The sequence below is a fragment of the Macrobrachium rosenbergii genome, chromosome 22, assembly GCF_040412425.1.
Source record: "Macrobrachium rosenbergii isolate ZJJX-2024 chromosome 22, ASM4041242v1, whole genome shotgun sequence".
In the NCBI taxonomy this organism is placed as follows: Eukaryota; Metazoa; Arthropoda; class Malacostraca; order Decapoda; family Palaemonidae; genus Macrobrachium; species Macrobrachium rosenbergii.
Genome location: NC_089762.1, coordinates 40,244,036 through 40,268,995, shown reverse-complemented (window position 1 = coordinate 40,268,995; position 24,960 = coordinate 40,244,036). Strand labels below are relative to the sequence as shown.

General features: G+C 35.9%; 1 protein-coding gene across 1 annotated transcript; it reads right to left on the bottom strand.

Moving 5' to 3' along the window:
• Positions 1–968: 968 nt before the first annotated feature.
• LOC136850782 (peroxidase-like) lies at positions 969–24,726 on the bottom strand. Its single transcript, XM_067124731.1, has 15 exons — positions 24,090–24,726; positions 19,394–19,530; positions 16,076–16,298; positions 13,551–13,751; positions 12,485–12,708; positions 8,937–9,107; positions 8,104–8,277; positions 7,465–7,583; positions 7,135–7,237; positions 6,238–6,435; positions 5,333–5,472; positions 4,001–4,168; positions 3,132–3,331; positions 2,041–2,210; positions 969–1,340 (listed from the first exon to the last, which is right to left on the bottom strand). The coding sequence occupies exons 1-15, from the start codon at positions 24,203–24,205 to the stop codon at positions 1,075–1,077; spliced, it is 2,610 nt and encodes an 869-aa protein (XP_066980832.1). The 5' UTR covers positions 24,206–24,726; the 3' UTR covers positions 969–1,074.
• Between the last annotated feature and the right edge of the window lie 234 nt (positions 24,727–24,960).

Below are 24,960 nucleotides of genomic sequence, written 5' to 3'. Positions count from 1 at the left end.
ATTTTAACATCAAAAAACTATTTCCTGATTACAGTCGTGGTCATTTGAGTGGAAAGCCAGTTATATATTATTGAAAAGTCTTTAAGCATAAAAAAAAATCAGTTCTCACAGCACTTTGGTGAAATAACTTAACGTCACATCCACTACAAAATCCAACACACTAAAGATATTAATCATGTTTATCTATCTGTATGAATCATAATAAAAAAAATCACGATATACCCAAGAAAACGTTTTTTTTTTATTAACTACTAACTGCTTTGTATAATTTTTATATTGGCAAGAAAGCGAATGGCAATTTAGAATTGGAAATCTCAGTTTTATCCATTTGTATGAGTCACGGTTGAAAAATCACGGGGTACGCAAAGAATGCGCTTTGATTGCATTGACTATGAACTGCTTTGTATTATCAATTTTTATATTGGCAAGGAAGCCAATGACAATTTGGAATGAGAAGTCCCATCGTTATTTCTTGGGCAAGTGCAGATGTTTACATATTGAGACAACGCCTATTATAGCACCTCCATATCTTTGAATAAGGTCCTGACTTCAAAGCATCAATTAAAAATGTATGGTTGCCGTGTATAGAGAAACACTGATATACAGTAAATGCTCAAGGAACTGGAAGTCATAATAATCAAACCGTCAGATCATTTTGGAAGAAATAAAGATTTTGAATTACAAATGACAAAGTTTTAAAGGGTGTAATCTATTCGTAAATGTACTTTCACTGCACAGAATTACATCCGTGCGACAACTGAAGTAAAAATATCAATAATCCAGCCTTTTTTGCAACTACGTTTCTCTGACGACTAAACAAGAGAATGCTAGATATATATATATATATATATATATATATATATATATATATATATATATATATATATATATATATATATATATATATATATATATATATATATATATATATATATATATATATATATATATATATATATATATGTGTGTGTGTGTGTGTGTGTGTGTGTGTGTGTGTGTATATATATGTATGTGTGTGTGTGTGTAAACTGATAAAATGCCATAGAAAATGCACTAAAGACCTTATGATAAACGTTATCCTTTGTACAATGGAACATCAGAAGGTTCTTCATTCGAGAGCCTAGGTCTTACGTCCGGACTGAGTAGGTAAGCCCTTGAGAAGAGGTCTCCTTCCTCCCAGGCGCCGTAGTCCATCCTAGGGATGGACTGGGAGGAACAGGGAAGTCTAGGATTCCCTGTGGAGAAGGTCCTGAAGGGCCATCGCTGGATGGATCCTAATTCCGGGACGTTGTCGCATAGGATTCTTGAGAGTGATATCCTGCGGATTTGGACGAGTTGGTCTGTCCAATAAAAAAAACAAAATAGAATAAAAGAATGGTCTGTACAATAAATGAAAAAATAATTAATAAATAAAAGAAAAATTGAAATAGAAACGTTGGAAAGTTTGATATTATAAAATTGTTCAAAAACAGAGCTGTAGGACTTTCAACAAGAAAAGCTTCTTCATTTCTCACTCTTTCTTTGTTCTTATAAAGTAAACTGGCTATATATATATATATATATATATATATATATATATATATATATATATATATATATATATATATATATATATATATATTATGGATAGATGGACAGATAGATAGATAGATAGATAGGTAGATATACGTTTTCGTATCTCGTACAAACTTCATGACGTTGTGACTTTTGATAAAAAAATACTGATGCAATTCACCAGTTTAATCACACGTCATCAACAGAGAGAGAGAGAGAGAGAGAGAGAGAGAGAGAGAGAGAGAGAGAGAGAGAGAGAGAGAGAGAGAGTCAAAATCACTCCTTGGGTTATATCATTTGGCTTAAAATTGCATACGAGTATGTAAATACGAAGTAAATGTGTATTTATATACTTGCGTGAATTACACGTGTACAACACAAACACATACAAGTACTCGTACGCAAATAATGTACATTAATAAGAAAAGAAAGTACGAAAGTACCCCATTAATCGAAATAGAAAGCACTAAATCAATCCATTCTCACCTTTCGTGAAAGCCTGTGGTTCATCTGCCGTCTCGTACCAATACCTGTCCCCTCTTTTAAGCCTAAGGAATTGGTCTGCAAGGACGCAGGCGAAGGTCGGCCCAACTAGACCGTCTTCAATAGGCCTCTCTGCTAGGCCTCCCGTGTAAAAATCGACGTCCTCGATGTGCCTTGAAATGATATTTGGATATTAAATAGGTCTGATGTGAATGAAGAAGGTTAGAATAGGATAAATTTTGGAATAAGGTGACAACATTTGGTACCTTTTTTGATATGGCTGTCAAACTACAGTAGTATAGTAATGTAGTTGATGAACACAAAGATATTAAATAAAATCAACAGCATACAAAATTATAAATGTTAATATTTAAATACATGTTAAATTGACATGCAATTCAAATACTTACAAGCCTATTTCATAAAATTTAAAGGCCCTACTTCTGTACAACAATCTTAAACTAGTCTGAGCCTATTCCATTTTTTCTCATCTATTGTTTCTCAATTTCCTCTCATTCCCTCACTTACTTCTCATGCATTATCCAATCTCAATCAGGTAAACAGTTAATAAGGATAAATTGCATTTAAATAATACAGATTTAGTTTTTGTTCCAAATGGAGATTAATATTCTTTCTTGAATATAAAGAGCATTACAGTACCGGGTAATAAAGTGAATAGTTACCCTAAAATAAGAAAAGAGAACAAACATTTTCTATGATATTTAAGGTAAACTAAAGTAATACTTAAAGATAGTATTTCAAAGCTGTTTGATAAAAATTAACAAACGAATTGTTTGAATTAACAAATAGTAACGTATTGACTAAGATCTCCATACCTCATTAATTTTAATTTGGCCATTTCAAATTTCAAAGCTAACATATATATACATAGCCTACGGTTCCTGACTCTCTCTCTCTCTCTCTCTCTCTTATCAAGTCTCACAGATCTTCTTGATAAGGAACGCCAATGCCCTTGATAATTCTTCCCAGTTTTAACGAGCTGTCCAGTAACACTTACACTTCCATTCTCTGTCTGTCTGTCTGTCTGTCTGTCTGTCTGTCTCTCTCTCTCTCTCTTATATAATTACTTTTACCTGTAGGTCTTCATGATGGTTGCCAAGGCCCCTACGTCCATATCTTGGACAAGATCGGAGAAGTTGGAAGCAGGTTTTAAGCCACAATACATCCTCCATCTGTTGTAGGAAGGCAGACCGTGGTCTCTCCCTCTTTGGATGTTGAGAGACACGAGGTCTAGACCGATCCTGTCATTGCCTTGAAACAGGTGACTGGTGATCTAAAATGAAAAGGTATATGTAATTAGCAATTGGTTTTCACGTGAAAATCGTTTACGTGGAAAATCATTAAAAATTAAAAATAGAAAAGCAAAGGAAGATGGAGTGAGAGCCTATTTTTTTTTTCACGTAAAACGACAATATCCTCTAAAAAAGAAAAAAAAAGAGCAAAAAATAAGCCAAGATTGAGAGAATTTCTACCATTTTAATGAGACAATTTGACGCGAAATTTCGAATAATATTTGTTGATTAATAATGTATTTGAAAATATATATACGGAGAGGTTCACAGTCCTTGCTTTTAGTACTGGGAAATGGGAATCCTATGAGAGAGAGAGAGAGAGAGAGAGAGAGAGAGAGAGAGAGAGGGTAAACGGAATATAGTATAGAATATCAATTAAAAAGAAAAAAAGACCCAAGAATGAAGAAATTTCTACCGGTTGTAAAAGAATGGCGTTAAGTATATGGAAATGGGATTGAGATTGAGTAGATTCCTATAAGAGAGAGAGAGAGAGAGAGATAAACAACTGAAAACCCACAACACCCAGTACTCAGAAACACGAAAGCTTAGCCATGAGAGAGAGAGAGATCGGAAAACCCACAACTATCAGTACTCAGACACACGAATTCTCAGAGCAAAGGCTTTGGTCAAAAAAACTCTCAGAGGCTGACCTGGGAACTGAAGAAGGTGTCAACAGCTGCCGCGTTCTGGGACACCTCACCTCTCACTAGATTGGCCATTTCACCCGCGTTGTAGAGAATGAAAGGGTTGAAGAAGTACTTCTTGAGCTGGGAGAACGCCACGTTTTTCCCCGAGCCGTCTACGCTCTGGATGAGTCCCTGAAAGTGAAAATAAAAACCAGTTAAAAAGATGTTTTAAGATCTGAAGACTGGTTGACTAAGAAGTTTTCTCTGATGTCTCTTGAATGTTAAGTATGAGAAACATAAAGTGAAAATAAAAACCAGTTAAAACGATGCGTTTAGATCTGAAGACTGGTTAACGAAGAAGTTTTATCTGATGTCTCTTGAATGTTAAGTATGAGAAACATAAAGTGAAAATAAAAACCAGTTAAAAAGGTGTTTTAAGATCTGAAGACTGGTTAGCTAAGAAGTTTTATCTGATGTCTCTTGAATGTTAAGTATGAGAAACATAAAGTAAAAATAAAATCCAGTTAAAAAGGTGTTTTTAGATCTGAAGACTGGTTAATTAAGGAGTTTTCCTGATGTCTCTTGAATGTTAAGTATGAGAAACGTAAACAAAGTGAAAATAAAAACCAGTTAAAAAGATGTTTTAAGATCTGAAGACTGGTTAACTGAGAAGTTTTCTCTGATGTCTCTTGAATGTTAAGTATGAGAAACATAAAGTGAAAATAAAAACCAGTTAAAAAGATGTTTTTACATCTGAAGACTGGTTAACTAAAAAAATTCTCTAATGTTTCTTAAATGCTAAGTATGAGAAACATAAACAAAGTGAAAATAAAAACAGTTAAGACAATTTTTGTAGATATAAATATTGATAAATCAAGAAGTTCGCTGATGTCTCCTAAGTACTAATTATGAAAAACATACGAGTATAACAAGTGGAAGTCAAATTTATGGATTCTTAGTAATTTTTGTTTTGTTTTTTTGAGCTGACGGTAAAAATCAGCAGTTGATATTACTATAACCAATGATAGGTAGTGAGCAGGAGCCTCCGCCAATCACGATTATCTTCAACGACATCGGCTGTGGATTTTTACCGTCAACTTAAAAAATTACCACACTAGACTATGGTTAAGATAATGAATAGAAACCCATACAGTTTCGCGACATAAATTAACGAAAATTAAGAACAAATACACTTTTCACTTAGAAAGATACAGGCAACTTTTATTGATATTATTATTGTTATTATTCAGAAGATGAACCCTATTCATATGGAACAAGCCCACCACAGGGGCTATTGGAACACTGGAAGAAGAGATCAGTTTTGATAAAAGAACAAATAACCACCGTCAATACTACCTGCACTTGGCTATGGCCAAATCTGAAGGCAGCAGCTGCAAATTCATTGGCTATGGAAGGATTCATCGTCTCTTCGTAATCATCAGTTTGTTGCTCGCCAACTAACGGGCTCAGCTTCATAGATTTCATGAATTTAGGACCTGGTTGAAAAAAAATATTCTTCTTCAACATGGAACTTGAGTGAGGAAAAATGATTCTCCCTTAAGCTAGGTTTTAATTGTAAGGAAATAGTAGATTTATGAATAGATAATTTTGGAATTAAAAACAGACCTATATGCATCAAAGTTCTCATTTAAACCGAGAGAAGCATAAACACACAAACACAAACGCACACACACGAGTACAACACACATACATACACACACACACACACACACACACACAAAGGAGTCTTTTATGAATGAAAGATATTCTAACAGTACTGATGATTATTGCATTCGCTACTGAAGGTAAAATGACATTTTTGACAACTTAAAAGATGCCAACAAAATACCAATTCCCATAGCCATTCTGGTAATTATAAACTTCCCAATGTTTGGGATATAAGGATTTACTACAGTGTTTACTGGGCACTTGATAATCACATTCAATATTATTATTATTATTATTATTATTATTATTATTATTATTATTATTATTATTATTATTATTATTATTATTATTATTATTGTTGTTTATTATTATTATTATTATTATTATTATTATTATTATTATTATTATTATTATTATTATTATTATTATTATTATTCAGAAGATGAGCCTTATTCATATGGAACAAGCCCACAGGGGCCACTGACTTAAAATTCAAGCTTCCAAAGAAAAATAGAAACCACTTTTGAAAAGAAATAAATTAACAAATCAATAATCACACGGCAAGAGATTAAAAGAGTTGTAAGGATACCTACCAAGGATGCTCGGTACATATTCATTGTAGGTGATATGTTGCATCTGGGCAATGACGATCCTACGCGTCTCCTGGAAAAGCATTTCGTCGTCCCAATCAGGATTGAGGTCCCTCAGGGTTGTGGCAAGTAAATTATGCTGGCGTGCCCATATGGTATGGAAAGCGGTCAGGAGAATCTGCTCGTTCACTCGGGCATCACCTGGAGGATTGTTTGAAAAAGGAAAATGTATCTGGTTGGTATAATGTAGTCAGTCTCTCTAAGACATTTTCATTGCAATTGGTTGGTGTAATGTGGTTAGTTTCTTCAAGACACTTTCGTTACAATTGGTTGGTATAATGTGGTCAGTTACTCTAAGACATTTACATGTAACTGGAATTGGTAGGTATAATGTAGTCAGTTTCTCTAAGACATTTTCATTGCAATTAGTTGGTATAATGTGGTCAGTTTCTCTAAGACCTTTTCATTGTAATTGGTAAGTATAATGTAGTCAGTTTCTCTAAGCATTTTCTTGTAACTAGGAGGTATAATGTGGTCAGTTTCTCTAATACATTTTCACTGTAATTAGTAGGTATAACGTAGTCAGTTCTCTAAGCATTTTCATTACAACTGGTAGGTATAATGTGGTCAGTTTCTCAAAGACATTTTCATTGTAATTGCTAGGTATAATGTGGTCAGTCCCTGTAAGACACTTTCATCGTAATTGGTTGGTATAACGTGGCCAGTTTCTCTAAGAGATTTTCATTAGTATCTAGATCTCTACAAAGAACATTAAATCGTGCAATGTGTAAAGAGGGAGAATTTAAAAACATTCAACGATGTTCAAGACGAAGAGAACAGAAAATGAAGAACATGCAGCTTGAATCCTGTTGTTTCAAGAGTGAAATCGTAGTGATTTACCTGATTTGAAGCAGTACTGGTCGTATTTGTAATTGTCTTCGGTATTACATCCGTCATCTGGGTCTAAAGAAGGTGGCAGGAGTTCCCTTCCGTCGAGAGTCACCTGGAATTAAGATTAACCTGTCAAATAACTGACTGATTCATTCATTTGTTTACAGTGACAAGGTACCAAGTCTCCTAATTCTGTTTCGAGAGTAAGTGATAAGAAGTAGAATCACTGAGAAATGTTTCGAAGGATTTACTGTGCTTTTCTCTTTTTTATATATTTTCAGTGAAACTTAACTGGCCTTGTAGCTTTACTTTTCAGGTTGTAACTGAAGTAATCTTTACCTGTGTGGATAATAAGCCATCTATGTGAGTTCTGAGAGACATCATATCTTCGTCTTTTGTACCATAGATCACGGATCCGTCGATGAAAGCCGTTTGCTGGTTGAGTTGCTCTCGAGGTCCTGGAATGGAAAAAGAAGAAGATGTCTTTCATGTTTTGATTTTAAAGCAATACACATCAATCTTGAGACGTGTCTAGTTCTGTGTTAACTTAGTTCCTTGAAAATTTACACCCTCATGTTGCATTTAGATAGATCGGAGCATTAGTTTGCAACCCCAAGGCCAACATTCTTCAATGTAATATATTAAAATGACGTTTAAGACGAGTCATATGAACAAGACTTTGCAGCACCTAAGGTAGGCAAAGATGTAATATGATTTAATATTTACTTTTGCTCATGACCGTAGAAATGGAGTACCCAAAACATTTATACACAAATATACATTAAAGAATATAAAGGAAACCTAAATAAGAATATAGAGAGTTATTCCATGAAGAGGAACACGCTGCATTATTTAAGCAAGACTGAGGAGACTTAGACCCCTCAGTAAAAAATTGAGAAACACCACTAACCGAAGATGCAATGACAGTGAGGAACACCACTAACCGAAAATGTATCTAAAATGAGAAACACTACTAACCAAAGATGCATCTAGGAGCAGACGCCGATCTCGTGAATTCCATACAGGTCTGGTTGAAGGGCGAGTAATCAGGGTCATCATCGGGGATCCTAATAGGAGCACATTCAGGATGCAATAGACTAGGCGTGTTAGACACTTCCAGCGTACAGCAAGGGAAGCTGCTGCCGTTGTTACCTAAAAGAGAGAGAAGAGCCGTTGTCAAGATTACTCCATATACCTAGAGAGAGAGAGAGAGAGAGAGAGAGAGAGAGAGAGAGAGAGAGAGAGAGAGAGAGAGAGAGAGGAGCCGTTTTAAAAATTACTCTTTATGTCAAGAGAGAGGGGAGCCGTTGTAAAGATTAGTCATTTACCAAGGGAGAGGGGAGCCGTTGTAAAGACTAGTCTGTATCTCGATGCTTGAAATTAATCTTAATGGGTTTTGTCATCTTCTTTCTGTTCTGTCTTTGAAGCTTGAGGTTTTCAGGGTTCCTGAATTTTTCCTGTGCAAGTTACGGCTGTATACTGCTACTACTACTAATAATACTACTATGTGTATAGCAAGGCATTTGCATATTCTTCCCGTGAATGAACTCTGTGGGGCAAAGCTGGAAAATAAACGCACTGAAAAACATTTTTCTTTTACAACGAAAATTGAGATTAACAGCCACAAAACTACACAATATTCTCACAGCTATTTTAGTGATGAAAACATGGTAGAAACGTATAAAAGGAAGAGATGGCATTAGGATAACAAGCAAGTGATAATAATAGGCATAAAGACAAAGAATTCGTCATATATCTGCTGGGAAGTCTGCGGTTATCATTGTACCTAAAACCCTCTGTACCTCACTGACCTTTAGCTAAAGCTGTGGCTGTGATGTCGTGGTCAATGAACTGACCCCAGGCCATGAGTAAAATGGTGTAGGACTGAGATTCGGCAGGTTTGTTCACGTGAATTTTGCTGCTCACTTCTCGGGCGCTTGGAAGCTGACGTCCGTCGTAAGCTATGCGAAGAGATGACACACCTGGTGGGGGAAAAATGAAATTATGTCTAGGCTGACGTCAGCGAAAGTTAGATTTAATGTTGAGGGATAAATGAGACAAAAATTATGCCAAATGAATGTCTCGAGATTGACGTCAGCGAAGTTAGATTTAATATTACGTGATAAGTGTAAACAAAATTATGCCAAATGAATGTTTATAAGCACGTAATTTTTTTTAAACCAGAAGGGAGGGGGAGGGGAAGAGTAATAGATAGAGTGGAGCACATCGTAGTTTGTATACGTGCATACAAACACACACACATACACACGTACAAGGGAATTAGGTAGCCAGTCCTACTGGCCTCCATTTTCAAGAAGGAAAACTCATACCATGACCAAGTACAATTAGAAGAAAGCACAAAAGGAAGAGAGAGTACAAAAGGAAAATTAAGAAGTAATAAAACAGACTGAAGAAGGAACACACGAAAGAGAAGATTCAAAAGGAAAATTAAGACGAAACGAAAATATAGAAGAAGGAACACACGTAAGAGGAGAAACAAAAGGAAAATTGAGAAGCGATAAAACAAAAGAAGAAGACACACGAGGCAGAGAAGATACAAAAGGAAAATTAAGAAGTAACAAAACAAATAAACGAAGTAACACTTAAAAAAAAAGGAAGATGCAACAGGAAAATTAAGAGGTGGCACAACAAACAGAAGGAAAAACACATGCTAAAAGGGGAAACAAAAGGAAAATTAAGGAGTAATGAAACAAAAGCAGAAGACACACGAGTAAGAGAAGATACGAAAGAAAATCTAAGAAGTAATAAAACAAGGAAAGGATTCCGTCAGACGTGTTGAAACCCTTACAAGTGCCTACGGCGCCTTGAATGTAATTCTTACGGGAATGTTGAACTAAAGGAGAAACCTTCCAAGAGGTCCCAAGTTACATGAGAAGTTAGAGAAGGCTTATGCGTTGGCGAGAGAATGCACCCGAGGAGGAGGAGGAGGAGGAGGAGGAGGAGGAGGAGGAGGAGGAGGAGGAGGAGGAGGAGGAGGAGGAGGAGGAGGAGTCTACTTAAATGTACTGAAATTGGAGTTGCAGTTTACGCTAATAAATTGAAATTGGATGAGTAGTTTACTCTAATTAACTGAAACTGGAGTAATTTACTTGAATATATTTAAAATGGAGCAGTAGTTTACTTTAATAAATTGGAATTGGAGTAATTTATGTTAATAAATTGAAATTGGATGCTTAGTTAACTTTAATTAACTGAAACTGGAGTAATTTACTTGAATATATTGAAATTGGAGGCGTAGTTTAATTTAATTAACTGAAACTGGGGTAATTTACTTGACCATATTGAAATTGGGGGAGTAGTTTACCTTAATAAATTGAAATTGGAGGAATGGTTTACTGTAATAAATTGAAAATGAAGGAGGAGTTCACTTGAATAAACAGAAAATTATCGATGTAATTCTAAATTAATTCATAAATTGTCAATGAAATTGAGGGCCCCACTTCGAGCGATACTGACACTGAATTTACGAATTTAGGACAATGTCGCAGAGATGAGGTCGTTAGTGATGGTGGTTTAGTGGGGTTAAAACTTATCCCCCAGAACTTTTTAAGGACCGAACAAATGAAGTCACGGTACAACAAACAAATAAAAATGCACCGAAGCTTCTTCGGCGAAATCGAGTTTTCTGTACAGCCGCTACAGCGTATAATCAAGGCCATCGAAAACAGATATATTTTTCGGTGGTCTCGGTATAATGCTGTGTGAGCCGCGGCCCATGAAACTTTAACCAAGGCTCAGTGGTGGCCTATCCTATATCGTTGCCAGAAGCACGATTATGGCTAAATTTAACCTTAAATAAAATAAAAACTGCTGAGGCTAGAGGGTTGCAATTTGGTATGTTTGACGATTGGAGGGTGGATGACCAGCATACCAATTTGCAGCCCTCTAGTCTTAGTAGTTTTTAAGATCTGAGAGCGGACAGAATAAAGTGCGGACAGAAAAAAGTGCGGACGGACAGACAAGGCCGGACAACGGTTTTCTTTTACAGAAAACCAATAAAAATGTTTGAAATATTTGCTAAAAAAAATTGTCAATAAGTTCTCGAGTTTAGGCTAATTTTGCAGAGATGAGATTGTTAGTAATTATGGTTTAGGGGGGTGAAAATTTATCCCCCAAATACCTTTAATAGACCGTACGAATGTGGTTTGTGTACAACGAATATCGAGTTGGTTTACCAGACTTTAAAGATATTTGTAATAAACCGAGGTATTCATTAGCCGTACTAAGCGCCAGCAGACGTTTCTGGAGGCACGTAGACAGGCAAAATATTAAATATCTTTCCTGACAAGCGTGCAGGGTCATCACCAGACACAAACAGATTCCTTCTTGTCTGCATCTTCTGTAACCAGAGATAAACTGCGGTTGGGTCTACGAATCTGGAATGCTGTGGTTTAAGTCATAAGAAGCGCCATCTTTATCCACGGCTTTGGAAAAATTTTATGGTCTGAGGGTCACTGCTTGCGGTAAGGGTATATTATTTTGTTTGTTTGTTTTGCGGGAGATGTTTGCGACAAGGAAAAATTGTCCTTGCTTGGTCAAAGCATAAAGGAAAAATGGAAAGGAGGAGGAAAGAAATTTGGACAATTCTCTGAAGAAGGGGAAAGATTGAGAGACTACGATAATACACGGAAGCAGTAATAAGGAACAAAACCATTAATTTCAAATTCACGTTTTAATATTATTATTTAGATGCTTTCATCAGTTGACCGATTGTTTAAAAAAAATATGAGACATGGACTACTTAATAACACGATTAATGCAATAGAATGTTGAGGAATTAAAAAAAAATATATTGTTTATTAATGAGAATTCTCTAGATACCTGAAACATTACATTTGTTAAACCAGGAAAATAAAATTGTTTTTTTTCACAACTCTGGTGTAGAGTTACAAAACGACACTAAGAATGAAAGATGAGAAAAGGCAAAATCATGCCCTGGAAGGAAAGGAACACCACAGGCGGCATTGGTTTAGGTTATTGACCTGAACTTGACGTAGAGTGGTCCTTCGCTTTGAAGGATATCACAGTTCAAAGTATCCTTCATGAGAATCTTCATAAGTGGGCAAAAAGGATACCCTTTCTATCCAGGTCTTGCTCCTCTGCTTTGAAGGATGTCACAGTTCAAAGTATCCTTTCGTCAGAATCTACATAGGATGGACAAAAAGGATGTCATTTCTATCCAGGTCTTACTCCTTCGCTTTGAAGGATATCACAGTTCAAAGCATCCTTCATGAGAGCTACATAGGACTGACGGAAGTATGCCCTTTCTATCCAGGCCTTAAGACGAAAATAATGGAGAAAATTCTAGCAAACAAAATAATGAATAAAAAACTCTTACCGTCGCCATAATCTGGGGGCATGGCTCTCCTGAATGAAGTGAACGAGGCGCCCCACAGCGGATGATCCACGTTGTTGCAGGAGCCGTCCGCGCTCCTGTAGCGAGCGTGGGGGTCGCAGGGCCCTGGCCTAGGTCGCAGGAGGGTCTTGTCGCAATAGGGCGACTCGGAGAGGTCACCTGCCCATTGCATGTCGAAGGTCGCGTGCTCTCTGGTCATATTCGTCCTGGTGGGTCGTCAGAGAAAGGGAATTCTCTTATAATTGTGGCAAGCGTTGGCAACATACGTAAGACTCACTATTTAATTATGATAATGGTTTATCATTAAGAATATCACTATCATCATCATCACCGCTATGGTCAGAAACTACACAACAATAATAAAATGCTAACAGTGACAATATTCTAACTAAAACCCATGTGCCCTTAAATAGTATATGGTTTTAGAAAAACAAGACAGCATTGTCATATTGACCATCAAATAGTTGACAAAAAAAAAAAAAATACTACTGACGTCTCATCAATAAAACCCTCCTGCAAGTAAACTGCACATATATATTCTCTTGCTTCCTTATTAAAATTAACACACTCTCTTCTCAGCCACTTAACAAATTTCTCTTCTTGTAGAAAATATCCACTAATCCATCTTGTTTTCTCTACCATCTTCGTAATTTTTTTGGTTTCTCTATTCACCTGCCTAACTTTTTTTTTTTTACCATAAACTTTTCAGCATTACTCACAATTTGGTTAAATCCAAATCCACTTATACATATATGAAAATCAGTTTCAAATATTGCCTTAAACTCTCAAAAGACAAAGAAGGAGTTTGTTCGTCAAACTTTGGTCAAGATTTCTCATTATATTGTTAAATCTAGAGCCGTTTATACCTGTATAAAAATCAGTTTCAAATATTGCTTTAAACTCTCTCTCAAAAAAAAGGAGTTTGTTTGTCAAACTGTTCATGATGGAAAACATTATTCCACAGTTCTTCGTCTTAGTAAATTTCACGACAAAGAAACTATCCTACAAGAACAGTAAGAACAGGAATCCTCACCTGAATCACTCTTACCTGTTCTTCATTTCGGCAGAGGCGTGGTCCATGAGGTATCCTTGCTTAGCCATCTTAGTAGCCATAGGATCTGTCTTCCTGAAGCCAACCTGATGCTTATAGGAGGGAGAACCTCTGACCAGAGTGAGGTTCTTCTTGGCGATGTTGTCTTCGATCTTCGTGATTTCCTTCTGCTTTTTAGAACCTGCGGCTAACGAGTCTCTGAGGAGGGAGGAAGAGAGATGGAAGGTGAAAAGGTTATTAACAAATATACGGTAATTAACTGTTATCATTTCCTCCTTGGATGCAAGCTTTTCAAAATTCATAACTCATCCCACCAGTACCTGCATTTATCCCTAACTTGCATTCATAGATCCAATTTCTCTCTCTCTCTCTCTCTCTCTCTCTCTCTCTCTCTCTCTTTCTATTTCTATGTACAATATATATATATATATACATATATACACACATATATATACTTACATATATATATGTGTGTATGTGTGTGTGTGTGGGTCAGTGTGAGTTTTAAACATACTGTACATAAGTAACCGTTAGAAAGACAAGACTTGAATTAAATCTAAACATTGAGAGAGAGAGAGAGAGAGAGAGAGAGAGAGAGAGAGAGAGAGAGAGAGAGAGAGAGAGAGAGAATGACTCCTGGCCACGGATAACACAATATAATAAGAGGCTCTGGTAATCTCCTCGGCGTCTCGACACTGCAGCTGTACGGTGAGAAGGGACTGTAAAATACCTCTTAATACTTCCGTGTCTTCTTTGTTTCTTTGCTCGTTTCTTATAGACGTTTTAGTCTTTCTTTACACGAACTATATTTAAAAGGGTTATGAATTTTATTGCTTGTTATCTTTGTAAGCCTCTATGTTTATGAATATTTTAATATTAAACTTTTTCAACCTAATTACTAAGTATTTTAATTTAAAATGGCTTTTTTTCGTAATGTACGATTGGTTTTATACTGCACTCCACAATTTTATCTTATGCGTGTATTATATATATATATACACACACACACATATATATATATAATTATACATATATATGTATGTATATGTATTCATGTATATATACATATGAATACATATATACACACACACACACACACACACACACACACACACACACACATATATATATATATATATATATATATATATATATATATATATATATATATATATATATATATATATCGATCCTGCCACATTTTCTTTTCTTATTTACTCATTCATTTATCCATGCATTTTCTTTATATATATCTACCTAATTTCGAACTTTTACCGAATTCGTCATTTCTGAGCTCAGCAGAACCAGAGATTAGCGAGATATTTCCCAACCAAAACCATTCGTCTGTTCGTCTGTCTTTACGTCTGTGAAATTTCCAAATTTCACAGACGATTTACGATTATTTAACAGAAACCACTGGGACAATTTCAACGAAATTTAGCACCACCGTAGGAAAGCCCAGGGGGCAGTTTTTCACGAAAAGTGGGAACGAACTAGGCAGTTGGATAAAAATGGCTTCTTCAAAGTAATAGTCAGCAATCCTCTGCCAAAAAATGACTAAAAGTGGCCAAGAACAAGGCAGTTTTATAAAAGTGGCCTCTTCAAGGTGATATTCAGTGATCCTCTGCCGAAATGTATAACTGTCTTGGCTGTTTTTGAGAATTTCCTGTTGGTTACCTGATAGGATTTTACCTGATACTCGCATACCTGCACTGTGGTTTCTTTCAATCTCTTCCTGGAGATGCCATGCAATACTTCGCTTGTTTGTTTCTTTTAGTTGAAGTTTTATGTTTTCTAAAATGTTATTGAAAATGAGTTTAAAGCATTTGCGAAATTAGTTGGACAATAAATTATACTTTGGTTCTGCGTAAACATACAATGATATGTGAATTCGCTTCAATTCATTCATGTAAACACATAGATATATGTAGGCAAAAACCCTAGGGAGGTTTAAAAAGTTTTTTTTGATGATGAACTTGAATCTTGGATTTCACACACACACACACACACACACACACACACACACACACACACACACACACACACATATATATATATATATATATATATATATATATATGTATATGTATTATAAAAATATACTTTTATATATATGTATGTATATATATACATACATATACTTTATATATATGTATATATATATATATATATATATATATATATATATATATATATATATATATATATATATATATATATATATATATATATATATATATATATATATATATTTTCATTTCATTTTTAAAAAGGACAAGTTCACGAAAAAAATCTACATTTGTGATTCCTAATCCGTATTGAAATGTCAATAACAGCTAACAAGGCCATACGAAAAAACAATTGAAGGCATTAAACCAATCTTCAAACTTATAAAAAAAACTTTACCTTACAAACTGCCTGTGTATATCAATAAAAATATCTAATAATGCCAAAAAAATAAATAAACAGAAAAAAAAAAGAATCTTTCAAATCAGCGATCAGACTCGCGGATTCAAACTCACGAGATATCAGTGCTGGTCCAATTGAGACCTTCAGAGGCCTGCCGGTTCCAATTCCAGGTGTCGTTTTTGGGGAAGGTCGAGTTATCCGGCCTGGTCCACAGGGTACTGTTCGGGTTGTGTGGGTCGGCCGGGTCCTGTGGAAAGTCTGGGTACACTTTTTGGCTTGGGTCTTCAGCCACGCGCAACATGGCGTGTCTCCAACGTTGGCAGTACCATGAGTCATCTGCAGTGGAAATGGGTATTTATAAGTTGATATAAGGAACTTAGTTAATAATAAGTTATACACAAGTAGAGAAATGTGTGGGAGTGTTTTTCCCCTTTTTTTATTCTAGATTGGAAGGGCTGTAGTGGCATTAATATCATACGCCTGAGAAGTTTACCTGAAGGAAAAAACAAAAGTAAAAGAAGAGTACAGATTAAGAGAAAGCAGTCTGCTAACAATGTAGCTTTTCTTAAATTAAAACAAGGCAAATTTTGCCGGGTATTTCCGGGTTTCAGTTTATGTCAGTGGAGGGACAGAGATGTTCTTTGTGAACAATGAAGAAACTGATACTGTTCTTACTCCATAGACATTATTTTTGCATTGGACCTTTCCTTGGGTAAAGTTCTACTTGGTGAATTAACTCTGGTAAAGGGTCCTATCAGTCTCTGCATCCAGTGACAAGCTCCATCGAAGGTGAAAGTCATGATTGTGGCCTATTAATAATTGGTTCAAGTTTTATCCCCATTCACAGGGAAAAGCATCCAATGGGACTGATCTTTGAGGTATTATGGACGAATATAGACAGAAATATTACATTTTCTGCAGATTTCCTGGCCTCTACATGCATTAAGACACTTAAAAAACAAGTAAAAAATGCGCCGAAGTTTCTTCGGCGCAATTGAGTTTTCTGTACAGCGTATAATGCGCTGTGAAAATTTCAGGCATGACCCGGTGATGGCCTGTGTTGGTACCTATAGCGGTGCCAGATGTACGAATATGACTAACTTTAACTTTAAATAAAATGAAAACTACTGAGGTTAGAGGGCTGCATTTTGGTCTGTTTAATGATTGGAGGGTGGATGATCAACATACCAATTTGAAGCCCTCTAGTATCAGTGGTTTTTGAGATCTGAGGGCGAACAGGAAAAGTGGGGACGGACAGACAAAGTCATCTCAATAGCTTTCTTTTACAGAAAACTAATACAGAAAACTTAAGGCTGAGAAAAGAACACTTTTCAAGCTCGTCACAGTATTTTAATTCTGTCTTGACTCTTGCAGTCTGATTTGAAGTTCCCTTAACTACCTGAAGGATGAAGAATAGTACTTGGCAGTGTCAATGCACTTCTGAGTATGATAGGGTGGAACCTAAAGAGGTCAACTGGTGACCTCCTTACTCTCAACACTGACCTTTACCAAGGCAGAGAAACAGACAGGAATGAGTCGCGAAGGTACACAAGTTTGTCACCATGGAGGACCTTTATAATTACAATGCATAGGTTTTAGTTTAGATTATTATCAACCGAGAATTTGGTAGATCTGAATGGATGCTGATTTTATGGGTATTTGTTTGATAGGTGACTCTGATAGGTAGAGAGACTACGTCAAATTCCCGAAAAAAGAGGCACAGAAGAAGAGTCATTTAAACTGAAATAGAAATAAATTATTCACGGGCCAAAACTTGAAACTGATGCTAAATGTGAAGGAGACGAAGAAAAACACGTTTCAAAACCCTGATAAGATGACTTAAAAAGTGCATCAGTCAAGTGGAATATCCAAGAGTACAAGATAAAGAAGAGGCTTTCTTGTACTGATAAGTCGTAATCTGTCGTTCTGGATATTAACTCGAGTAGTGCTAAACATAACAATCTATGAAAAACCATTAGCATTGGAGGAGGAGAACTGATAGCCTTGTCTTGCCATGTAAGACGACTCAAGGAAGACGTTTTATTTGATTTATTTTAAAGCTTTCTAATACAATGACTGCTAATAAGTAAAACTGTAACTGAACTTTTGGAAACAGAATTTACATGTTAATTGAACTTTCTTTTATTTTGCCTTAATCCACATTAAGTGGCCTGGTGAAAAAAAAATGTTTTTCTTGGTCACAATACAATTAATTATTTGGCTTGTGTTTCACTTACACATGAAAAGTAAGAGTGGCATTAAAATTCATAAAAACAGTTTCTTCATTCATACTATTTTGTAGGAAAAGAAAAAGCTTGATAAAAGACAAGCCACTGATAAAACAAACATATTTATAAAACAGCAACTGTACGATTGCTATAAATGGCCCCTCTTATAACTTCCAATTTGTTATTATATTTTAAGCATTTACGTTTACCATTTTCAGAAAACGATGATACCAGATTCTGCCATTATCATTCATGATTTGCTTTCTTTCACTGGAAATTTACTAAAGGCTTTGTCTAATTGCAGGAAATGAATTTGTCATGAAATAACAAACAAGATGAGATGAACTGGTCAATACAGCGTAAATTTTTCCTCTTGCGACGGGATTACAAAAAGTTGCGAATCAACAGTTATGTAACAATATGCCTTAGTAACCCATATGTCCATATAAATTAAAAGCAATGATGAATATTTCAGAAAACAGTACAACTGGCAAAGCTGCAAACGTAGTGTATTTTTAGTATGATCTATATGTCCCAAGGAAAAAGTTAAATAAACAATCCAGCATGAGTAACTTGCTCTTCATATTCGTCAATTTACTGGATGACTCACAAACGACCTTGTCTTAGAAATATGATGAAAATAACAGATCTTATTCGGGTACTACAGCCTTATATTGAGATATCTAAAGTTACTAAGTCTTTTTGCACGAAGTTTGCAAAGCTATCCTGATCTCACTTATGGATATCTTATGCATGGATAATCAATGGTGACCTGCTCTCATTTTGGGGCACCAAGCAGTGATCTAGCTTTTGTTAATGTTAGAAACAAAGTAACATTTAATCTGAAGTTGCAAAACATCACAGCAGGCGAGGACTTTTTAAATATGGCTATGAAGATTTTCCTTTTTAAGTTCATATCAGAACTTTCGAGACAAGCTTATGTACATTCCCCATCAGGTCAGAATATTGCAAAAATTGACGTTTAAAGAGACTAAACACGATATTTACGTCTTTTTTCTCAAGTTAATGAAACTATTATTCTCTCTAGCCAAGCAGATATAACTGAATGCTGCTGTTAGAGTTGAATTTTTGTCAAGGTGAATTTTTGTCTTCAGTGAAATGCTGCAACAGAAACTTGTGTCTTCTTTGTCAAGGTGACAGAAAAGCTTACCTCTTAAAAGTCAAATGATTGTAAAAACTCACCTCTTCTTGGCCACGTTAATGACAACAGTGTTACAAGCGACTGATTCGCAGGCGAAGTGAGTTCTTGAGCAGCTTTTTCTATGCTCTGACCAATCAGTACTGACACCAGGGCTGAGAGAAGCACCACGATCACTACTCTGAAAAATAAAAATAGAAAAAAAGATTGTGATGGCAGCTAACGTTGCCTATATGGAAATGAAAGTTTAGCGAATTGTCCGGAGGTTTTAGTTTTCAAGAAATGTGGATCTTGGCAGAGAGTTCTCTAATTCGAACAGTTACATATCTTTATCATTACCAAAATCATACATCTCTGTACAAGTTTCCTGTGCCCTCTGTGTTCGTTAATCTGTCTCAGTTTGTGAAAAGAGATTTTTATCACTAATGGAGGGCAATACATTAACACCTTTGTACTTTCATTAAACTCTTACTGCATTTATAATGGTTGATCTGAATTTGGACTTTGCCTGAAAGATTTTCCTTTAGTATTATTAGTTGTGATATGTGCATAGTCCAGTGGAACAAGAAAAAAATCCCCATCAGGTTTCGTAATATGATATGTTATACCGAGATGTGAAAAACGAAAGTATTTACATGGCTGGCTAAGACAGTGAATGATTGTGTATTATTATTATTATTATTATTATTATTATTATTATTATTATTATTATTATTATTATTATTATTATTATTATTATATGTTTAAAGTAGTTAGTCTTGGAGTTTCATTATTGCTGTAGTTGCTGCTGTTGTATCAGCTATCATTATTATTATTATTATTATTATTATTATCACTGGTAATATTTTGTTGTTTGCTCTGCTCCAATGATATGAATAATTATGTTACTATTAGTGTGCTATTGTTATGGTAATACGTTTAACAGGGGCCATGCTTCAGGTAATATATATTTATGGTATTATGTCTACGATGATTTATACTGTTATAGTAATGTTTTTTGGGAGATCAAGCATATTGCTTTTGTTGCTCGGTGGCAAAAGATTGTAGTAAGTTTAACAGCGTTCTGTCACGACAGCGAAAGGTCCTCTGTTGTATGTGTGACTTTGTCGGATGTAAAGCTGTTTTTTGCTTTTGTTTGATGATACTTGAATGTGGAGATAATTACATTTGAATTAAAGGTCAGGGATAAAGAGATTTTTGAGAAAACGTTTTGACTTCTGACCGTGAAAATGAGTTAAATTTTAAGGAAGTATTCGTAACTGTTTTAATAAAGAATTCCTGATCTCTGTCAAGGTTCCACTTTTTATTTCTCTTGGCAGATAGAAAACACTTTTGTTAACGTTAGGATATATAAATTTGTAAAGGAAAATCCGTATACAACAAAAATTTTAGCAGCTGTTTGGCAAATAGACAAAATCATTAGTAAAGTGCTAAATATATAAAATTTATGGAAGGAGAGCAGTATAAAATCAAAATATAGGCTACTGATTAAAATATTTTGCAATATTTGCGTCATATGTATATTTGATCAAGATGAATTTACCTGTTAAAGAAGAGTAAGACGGTGCAGAGTATTAGCGGTGATTTAAAATACAGTTTAAAAAATGAAAGTTATTTTCACGAGAGATTTTAATTGTAATGTTATTTTTTGTTAGGAATTATTCAAGAAAACGCTGATATTTTAAAAGTCATTGACTGAACGGAGGAAAGTTTAAGAGGAGAAAGTATTCTTGTAAGACACAGCCAGTTATTAAGAAAAGAGCGGACGTAACGTAGTTAAGTACAATGAAGGAAAAAAGGTCAGGTGATAAACTAGAAATATATCAATAAACAGGAGTGATTCGAAGACGTTACTTAGGATAAGTGCTTCAGATCAAATGCACAGTTTTATTTATCCAAACTTATTAGGTAATGAGAGTTGTTAATATCAAGACGATTTCTGATCAGAATTCGTTACCTTAACAGAGTAAAACCACTTAACCATATTTTATTTTTTTTAAATTCAAAGGCCAATGGATGAGGCACCCTAATGACCTACTCTAGCCCAGGCCCGAAGGAAACACTTAAAATAAAAAAAAGGAACCCACTAACCTGACTCTTATAGGGAAAACAGAAGCAGAGAGCGAATACCAAATCCTCGCAATAAACCAATCCCTTAACCATATTTTTTTCTTGAAATTCAAAGGCCAATGGAAGGGGCACCCTAATGACCTACTCTAGCCCAGGCCCGAAGGAAACACTTAAAATAAAAAAGTAACCCACTAACCTGACTCTTATCGGAAAAACGGAAGCAGAGAGCGAATACCAAACCCTCGCAATAAAAGGAAATAAATCATAGTTAATAAACGTTGGAAGAAATTAAATTGGAAAAGGAACGCACTGGCCTAACTCACAGGGAAAACGGAAGCTAGAAACCGAATCCCAAATCCTCGCAATAAAAGGAAATAAATCATATTGCAGTAAACTTAGGGAAGAAATGAAGTGATAAAGTAGAAAGAACGAGTAAATATTAATACATATGTATTCTCTATGTATCTTAGTATGGATCCCAAAGTAGTAGATTCTGCTCTGATAGGCGACGGTATGTATGACCGCAGGTAACTCGATCGATCAAGGTAGAGGAGATATGATACAGGTGGATTCTCTTGGCAGGGGAAGATAGAGATGGATAGGAAGGCGGATTAAAAAAAAGAGAGAGAGAGAGAGAGAGAGAGAGAGAGAGAGAGAGAGAGAGAGACAAGAGATAGGACAACGATAAGTAGATATATTAACACGTAAATAAATGTAGGGTACCTGGAAGAGAGAGAGAGAGAGAGAGAGAGAGAGAGAGAGAGAGAGAGAGAGAGAGAGAGAGAGAGAGAGAGAGAAAGGACAACGATAAGGAGATTTTGAACACGTAAATAAATGTAGGGTACCTGGAAAGAGAGAGAGAGAGAGAGAGAGAGAGAGAGAGAGAGAGAGAGAGAGAGAGAGAGAGAAAGGACAACGATAAGAAGATATATTAACACGTAAATAAATGTAGGGTACCTGAGAAGAGAGAGAGAGAGAGAGAGAGAGAGAGAGAGAGAGAGAGAGAGAGAGAGCTGCTAATTGATAAATAAAGATAAACGAGACGATGGGATGGTATAAGACAAGAAGGACAGATTTATAGGACAGATGTGGAAACACCTGATAATGACAGCTAAGTTGAGAGAGAGAGAAAAAAGTAAGTATAGCTTAGTTTTACCAGACCACTGAGCTGATTAACAGCTCTCCTAGGGCTGGCCCGAAGGAGAGAGAGAGAGAGAGAGAGAGAGAGAGAGAGAGAGAGAAGGGTTTACGTAAAACAAATTCACTGGAAGGAACATTGTTATGTGATACGATAAAATATAGTGATATAACTGCGCTATTATTAGCAGTAGTTGCTACGTTTTGAAATGTAAAATTTTACAACACAAAAATGGCATTGCACTGTCATACATTCATCTTAATCTTGCCTTTGACAAATGTTGCTTTGGATATGAATTACAAGACGGTTTATGAAAGCCGGAACTTTAACAAGCCCTAGTATTGTTCATTTAAAAATTTCTATGTTCATAATTTATCAAAGGCTTGAAGCAATGACCAGTTATATTTCAAGTATATATAAATATTTAAAGTTAATAACTATATCTACCAAATACCAATTGTTTTACTGGTATCTACCTCAATGTTACGATAGCAATAGCCACTAAACATTCTGTTGAAGAATTATCACAGTTAACTGATTGATTGACTGATATATTTACGTAATCTATAGTCGCAAATTACACTGTTAATACGATTAAGTTTTACAGCCACTCTTGTGAGTTTCTGAAACAATGAAATTATTTGTTAGCTCTACCAGGGAGGTTATCCATTATTTTTTCTGTTTATTAGTTTGTTTATTAAAAGGATTGCCGAAAATATTGTTTGTGAATTTTTTTTGCGTAAATTCAGTGTACAATAAGGTAGAGCTTGTGACTGGCAATAATTGATTACATTTTGGGAGAGATAAAAATGTACCTTTTGGGTTGTTAAATACAATTGACCCCCGTTTAAATGACCATTACATTAGGCTCTGGTGATCAATTAATTTTGCAAAGAAAGCCCGAGTAGAGATTACGTTTCTTCTTAACCTGAAAGGTTTCGTCTGAATCCCAGTAACTAACCATCTTTAGGCGATAAAAATATGTGCTTATAGGAATCTGATGCTGGAGGAGGTATGCACACCAAGAGTGCTTTGTCTCTTGATATTTGCGTTGTTTTCGTCTAGAACTGTGACAGTTGTACAACGCTGCTTAAGGTCTTTGGTGCTCTATTGACTATATTCCATTACAAGAGCGTTTGGAGGTCGCAAACCTCCGCCAAGGATGAGCAGTCCACCCACAAACCAAAAAAGATCCACTAGACATTTTAACGGGCCTAGAGAAAAAGTCCTCTTCTACGAATCTTTCTGAATAGTGCTCTGAGGACTGTCTCTTCTATGTTCCATCTTTCCTATATGTACTGTACATACGCATGAAAAACTCTTGCACGTGTTTACCGGTGTGTTCATTAATTATATTTTCATTCAAAAACATTTCAGATAAAAAAAAAGAAAGCTTGGTACCTGGACAAGGTTTTGTGCTGAAAACACTTGCAATTCACCACCAGAGAACTTGTTGTTCAGACAAATATAAACGAAATAAAGTTGAATTTTGTCAAGTTTAAGTTAAATTTTGGTTAGAGAGGTTTACTTACAAGCAAGAGGCAGCTAGACAGTATCTGTATGACCTGATTGTCCTCCTCACATTCACCATAGGCCTAGGCGATTCACTGTAGACACCTGGTATTTCACTGTAGCCAGACGAAGCCATCTCGTAATAATTGTAGTTGCTATAGTTACTTTAGAATTAACTTTTCTTTTTTACTTCCAGGCGTAATTTTAGTTTTTCTAGATCTAATGGATGTCAATTAGATTTTTATATTCATTTTGTTTTTGTGGTTTCTAGAAATCACCCATAGCTGGTGGCTCGGTCTAAGGACTGCATTTGGAAATAGATGATGCCATATCTTTCCTCTCTAAGGGCTGGTGGAACTTGTTGATACAAGTCGAGAGACCTAACATACACCACTTTTCACAAACAAGCACAAAACATCATTGCAATTGCAATTATCCCGACTAGCACAGCCCCAAAAACAGAACAAACAATCTCCCTGAAACGTCTTCCAGAACCAAGGAGTCGTGAGCTATCGGTAACACGCTGCCTGCCAGACTCAGAATTCATTCCGCCAAAGAGCAGCTGCAGCGCCATCCAGTGTGGGGGCTGGACCCCTTCCCTTCCCTTCTTGGAAAGCCCTAGCAGCACGGAAAGTCTCGTGAGCCCGTCGGTGTAACCTGAGAGGAGCTGGCTCGCTCTGCCTCCGCCGTCACTTCTTGGGCTTCTGTGCTATGACAACAACATGTGATGACCAACGTGAGCTTCTGTACAGTGTGTCGGTAGATATTCGTCACGTAGGCAGGCAGGCAGGCAGGCAGGCTGAGGCCACCAGATCGTCTTCTTGCGTGCAGCTCGCCAACTTCAGAAGGGAATAAAGGGTCGTCATTAGAAGGTCTTGTTCGTGTAACATT

Excerpts from the sequence above, each read along its gene's own strand:
- LOC136850782 (XM_067124731.1), bottom strand. The coding sequence starts at position 24,205 with ATGGCTTCGTCTGGCTACAGTGAAATACCAGGTGTCTACAGTGAATCG. Across the intron at positions 19,531-24,089 it reads TGTCTAGCTGCCTCTTGCTT|AGTAGTGATCGTGGTGCTTC; the intron begins GTAAGTAAACCT and ends TTTATTTTTCAG. Across the intron at positions 3,332-4,000 it reads ACACCTTCTTCAGTTCCCAG|ATCACCAGTCACCTGTTTCA; the intron begins GTCAGCCTCTGA and ends TTTTCATTTTAG.